This window comes from Ylistrum balloti, unplaced genomic scaffold (assembly GCF_031769215.1).
Source record: "Ylistrum balloti isolate Yb309-2 unplaced genomic scaffold, AGI_CSIRO_Ybal_v1 Utg371900, whole genome shotgun sequence".
Taxonomy (NCBI): domain Eukaryota; kingdom Metazoa; phylum Mollusca; class Bivalvia; order Pectinida; family Pectinidae; genus Ylistrum; species Ylistrum balloti.
The window spans coordinates 1-5603 of NW_026782937.1; the positions used below are offsets into that span (position 1 = coordinate 1).

General features: G+C 35.7%; 1 protein-coding gene across 1 annotated transcript; it reads right to left on the reverse strand.

Annotated features, from left to right (window-relative positions):
- Positions 1-860: 860 nt before the first annotated feature.
- LOC132563891 (uncharacterized) lies at positions 861-3935 on the reverse strand (the record flags this gene model as incomplete). Its single annotated transcript, XM_060228652.1, has 2 exons — positions 3715-3935; positions 861-1012 (listed from the first exon to the last, which is right to left on the reverse strand). Coding segments are annotated over exons 1-2 (373 nt in total), but the record flags the coding sequence as incomplete, so codon positions are not given.
- Positions 3936-5603: the final 1668 nt, after the last annotated feature.

Below are 5603 nucleotides of genomic sequence, written 5' to 3' on the forward strand. Positions count from 1 at the left end.
TAGTGGGTGAACTTCTTTGTTGAGAATGAAGAGTGTTGCAGTGTTGAGTGGAGATGAAGAAATCCAAACGCTGTTTAGGTTGATGTAAATTTATTGTGTGTAGACATGGAGAGGTGGTACACTCGCATGCCTTCAGGAACCGAATCGACGACTGGCTAGAAACCTAGTCGTATTTATACTAAAAGTCGTAGACATTGATAATCTAATATTACATATTTGCTAACAAGAAGTGGATAACACATGAGTTATTTACATGGTCTAATGCACACACATAGTGGTAGATTAGGTGGTTTACGACAAGCTAAGGTTTTGCTGACCTGTCCTGCTAGACGGTATTGGTAAGCTTATGTAATTAACCCGGGAGCGAATGTATACTGGACATGTGTGATAGATTATTAACAGAAAGTATGTTCTGGCTTCTGGACAACACGTCTGACTTATGTCTAGTAGAATACAGTTTTGGATAGTTTAATTTAACTTACATATTAACTTTTAATAGTTCAAAAAGTACTTTCTCCAGACTTGTTCAAGGATAAAAACTTACTAAGGGAGATAATTTGCCCCAGTAACTTGACAGAAGAATACCAATCAAGGGATATAAATCATTTCAGACTTGTTCAATTCACTTCAGTGATACTAGCAAAGGGACATAACTCTCTCCACACTTGTTGCAAGAAAAGAAGTTACAAAGAAAGCTAATACGCTCCAGAATCTTCACCGCAGAGTACTAACGAAGGGAGATAACTCTCTCCTGACATGTTCTAAAGTGAACTTACAAATGGATATAAATAGTTCTACTATCTTCACAGTAAATACCTTAACGGGGACACGCAAGACTCACTTCTAGGAACAGAACTTACCTGATCCTTGTTCTCCGTACGCCAGTGAGGATGGTACAGTCAGTTTGCGTTTTTCTCCTGTACACATATCCAGAAGCCCTCGTTCCCAGCCCTGGATAACCTGTCCTATTCCAAGCTGGAACTGGAAGGGGTTGGCTCCCGGCCTCTCGATACTGCATAGAAAAAAAGCAGGGTTGAGAAAAGTCCACTTTCTGAAACAGTCCATCACTTCAGACGGTTTATCGGTTTAAAGCTGTCATTGTGAAATGGACTTAGTTTATAATGATATAAAAGCGATCTAGTTCGCAGGCAATGGCCTCCGCTAAAAATTCGCCAATGTTTGGGTTTTTGTTTACATTCTGATATTTTTCTTATTGTTTTGATAAAATTTGCGTTCACATTAGTGAAGTTATTATACATTCAAGCTAATCAGCGATTTATTTTTATACCTTTGTTTCAGCATTTAAGTTCATTAAGCTAATTATGAGTCAAGGCTGTTTTGACAGCAAACGTAAACCGTTGACATGTCTTCAGTGTTCTACCCAACATGCTTGTCAGCTTTACGTTACAAAACAAAACAAAAATATGAATGGTATTTTAAGGTTCTGATGTCTATGTTAATCTTTAAAGCTTAAATAGTGTTTATATTTAACTTTTCCCGTTCTCCGTGGGTGATGAACACCACAAGCAGCAGATAGGGGTCTACCGTATATTTTGTTTTGAAAGAGAAAAGCTAACAATGCTCTGCACATGTCCATTCCCGTGAGATTGACAGGCAATGAGAGACACTGATGTCAGTTACACTGACATGATCAGACGATATACACATACGTATACAAGACATACACAGTTTTTTTTCTGTCGATTTGACAAATTACAACATTTTCATTGTTCAGTACATTAGACCTCAGAATGCTTGAAGATGAATCATGTCTAATTTAACAAAAAACTTTAAAAATCAAATTAAGTGTTGGCGAATGTGGAAACATCAGGAAATGTGGACCCCATCATGTATCTTATTTAGCTGAAGCACATGTAGTGAATCCTGTGGTGATGAGCTCCAAAACCACGAACAACAATTCTCAGGTAAAACGCAGTGGTTAAGTCAATTAAACGAGTTATTTTTTTTTTACCTGAATGAATGTAACATTTCCCCCATCTTTGTAGGTAAACATATGTATTCATTTGCCATACAAATTACCTTAATTACTATAATGTCAGAACTCGTATCGTAAAAGGATCCTCCTTTGTGTGTGTGTATTTGTTTTTTGTATGTGTTTATATTTTGTTTTTTAGTCTATTTATCAGAATCATTTTTGCTTTTTAAAGACTTGTTTGAGGTTGTGCTTGGTCCTGCTACGATCAATAAGTAATTACAGCTCGTAGTCTAGTTCGTTTGTAACATAAACACGAAACAATGAACACATCATGTTAACATCGGATTCCATGTTAATAAACCTGACTTACATCTATAAAACGTCTCGCAGAAATCCACTTTATTCAAGACTTCACGAATCACCGCTAGTGGTGCCCTCTGGCGACAAATGATTTATCATTTATCTTTCACCGGTGTAGCTTAGAAAGACTGGCTTATTATCCCAAACGTCCACGATCATAGACAGGTTACACGTAAAGTTGTATCTAGATAAAAAGAGACAACCCCGCCCCTTTCTCGAACCCCGTGGTACAGGTTGTTCTGATCAAGAACGTTAACTATATTTTCTGACTACGAATAGTTTCAAGCGATGGCCATCATGTTAAAGGTTTGGTGAACAGCTCCTCTACATGCTACCGAGTACATGGAACTGGTATGAAGAATATCCAAGTATGTAAATATATGTAAAGTTGTAGCGCGGTGTGTATAAAATTGTATGACCGCAGCCTTATCGAAGGTAACTATGTGTGGTGTGTGTTACGTATCACATGAACCGTTTTCAGTGGCTCAGATAAATATAAACTATAAAAAATACTGCTATTTTGCTCGTGTGAAACGTCATTCTAAAATTCTAAAAGACACTTATATATTTATGACATTGATGTGGCAAGGAAAAAATGGAACACTGACAATGTAGATTCCAGATCCGTGTTAAATTGAGGACGCGTCGATTTGATATCAATTCACGTGAGAACCGTTCTTATCTTGAATCTCGTGAAAAGATCTGACGTGAACAAAAAATCATAATGGTATCCTCTGTCAGTCAAAACAGAAACAAGGAAAATAAGACAAAATATGTCTAGGTTCGTTAAAACCAGTTGGAATAAATCATTTTCGGAAACGCGCCACTAATTCTTACTTCCGTTTTAATATCGACGTGAATACTACAAGGTTGACAAACGATGTACTAGACTTTAGAGAAACGTATTTTTCGTCAATTTATACCGGAAATTGTGACGTTTGATCATTTACACACAGTTCTACCGGAGTATTGATCTGAAATGAAAGTTCGAATCTGTTCTATGTAAGACGTTAGTCCATTTTGATATACACTTCCTGTCATATTTTTGTAACCGGAAGTGTCAAAAATGTGTCTTTATGATATTCTGCGAGTTTAGGAAAAGTAATATCATTTGAAAGATATTCAATGTGGTAGTCGATCGATTTTGAAATGAATATTGTAAGAGAAAATAATTTACACGAACCATTACTTGTAATTACACAAAATAATACAGGTATTATTTCCACTATATAATATATTGTCCTGCGAGAGAGGAGGCCGAATAACCGGCACAACCTCACGTGGCCGGGCATACATTTTCACGTCCATTCCGGGAATCGAACCCCGAACGCCTAAGTGAAAGTCGCCACCAGACCAGAGACAATATTTATAGAAAGAGAAAGCAACTTTTTCATAACATAAGCGGATGATTGACCTACCTGGAATCGAACTTTGTCCCGTTGGGAAAGAATCCTTCGTAATGGAGAACAAGAATGTCATGTTTGGCCGCTTTTCTCGTGCATTTTTCCGAAGTCTTCATCACGAGCACGTGCACATCAGGAACGTCACCTTTCATGTTCATGTCATTAGCTGTTACCATGGCAACGACTGCTAAGGTTCCTATAGCGCACAACAGCATTTTCTTATACAATTCTACCATATTTAATGAAAAATTATGTTATTATTTGCAGTGTTTAGTAAACGTTACAACTCTAGTAGTTTTCCTTTCCGAAGAATTATCTTCTGTAAGAGACTGTCTTATCACTGGTATAGGTTCCGTCCGATCTGTCACATTCCCAGGATTAAACCAACATTGCACGGGGCCGGACCTATATCTACTTCTCTGGCCACGTGGCATGCGTACAGGTATACACGTCCAGTCTGGGCCCTATACGGAAGTTTACAGGACCGATCTGTCAACCCACTGGCACGTAATGACTTATGGGACCTCCACATCACTTCTAACGATCGGCCATACGCCCTCGGGCAGTGTGATTCTATTGAGTTATGTCCCTTCTCTATTCCTACTGACAGGTGTGGCATTTCATACCTGCCGATTGTTGGTTGTGATAAGAAATTTGCTTTATTGCTAATATGCGGAGATAAGATGAACCGATAAAGGCGAGAAGATTTTTCATTTATTGTCGAAATTACACTCTTCCGGTTAGAATAAATTTGACCCTAGATGCGTTATGATGTTAATAACTTGTACCAATTAAACCGTATTTACTTTATCAATCTATTAAGTAAGAGAAAAATATGATTTTGAAAAATATGATTATTTGAAAATCTTATTATTTGAAAATCTTATTTTAATTTGATTTGTTGATTGTGGGTGATACAAATAAAAAATTGGAAAGAAGGAGAATTTCTACTCTTTATAAATCCTGAATCCACATATTATATGAAGCTAAACCCAAACAAACACCACGTAAAACAGTAATTGACTGGCCGAGTGACAAGATTTTGTATATCAGACTTAAAATGCGATAAATGTTCTGATATCTGAGACAATTGATTCTAAAAGCAGTTTTTTGTCTTTTGTGTAGGTGTTAAATATGATTTAAAACTTACATTTATTGACATTATTGACTCATTCCCTTCATTATCTTTACATTTTTCGATCAACATTCAATTAAAAATCTGAAAGCATTAGACAATTCTGTGTCGAGATGGAAGTAGTTTTAGTTATGAAAAAAATGTTTTTCATAACAAATCTAATTGTTTATTAGTATATTGTCTTTTTAAATATCAATTGTTCTTAAGTTTCACTTGTGTAGTAATTATTATCAAGGGAATTTACTCTTATTAATCGAGTATGATATTTTCAAGGGAGACAACTCTTACAGATATATATATATATATGTTACAGAGCTTTAGTATAAAAGTATAATGCTAAGTTTAATATATAATGACACGAATAACATGTATAAAATTTAAGGGGAATAAGTCTGACATATAAAGCAAGGGGGCAACTCTCACACAAATCACAGGTATATTGCTTTCGGACATACCTTCTTTAATAGTTCTTTTTGACGCAATGAGGTAAAGCGAAAATACAATGTAGCATATTGTGTAAGTCTAACTCATGATTCGGCTTACAAAATAAAACAATAAAATTAAACGAATATTTAAGGAATGATAATTTAAATTTAACATATAAATAAAAAGAAATAAGAAAAGATTAATTCAGTCATACATTGCAAGGAATATAGTGCCTTAGTTCACACCAGTGACATACCTCCTTGCTTCAAACAAATATTACAGTTGACAAACAACCTTAATTAAAATATATGTTAGAGGTAGCATGTAGCCTTAAGTCAAATAT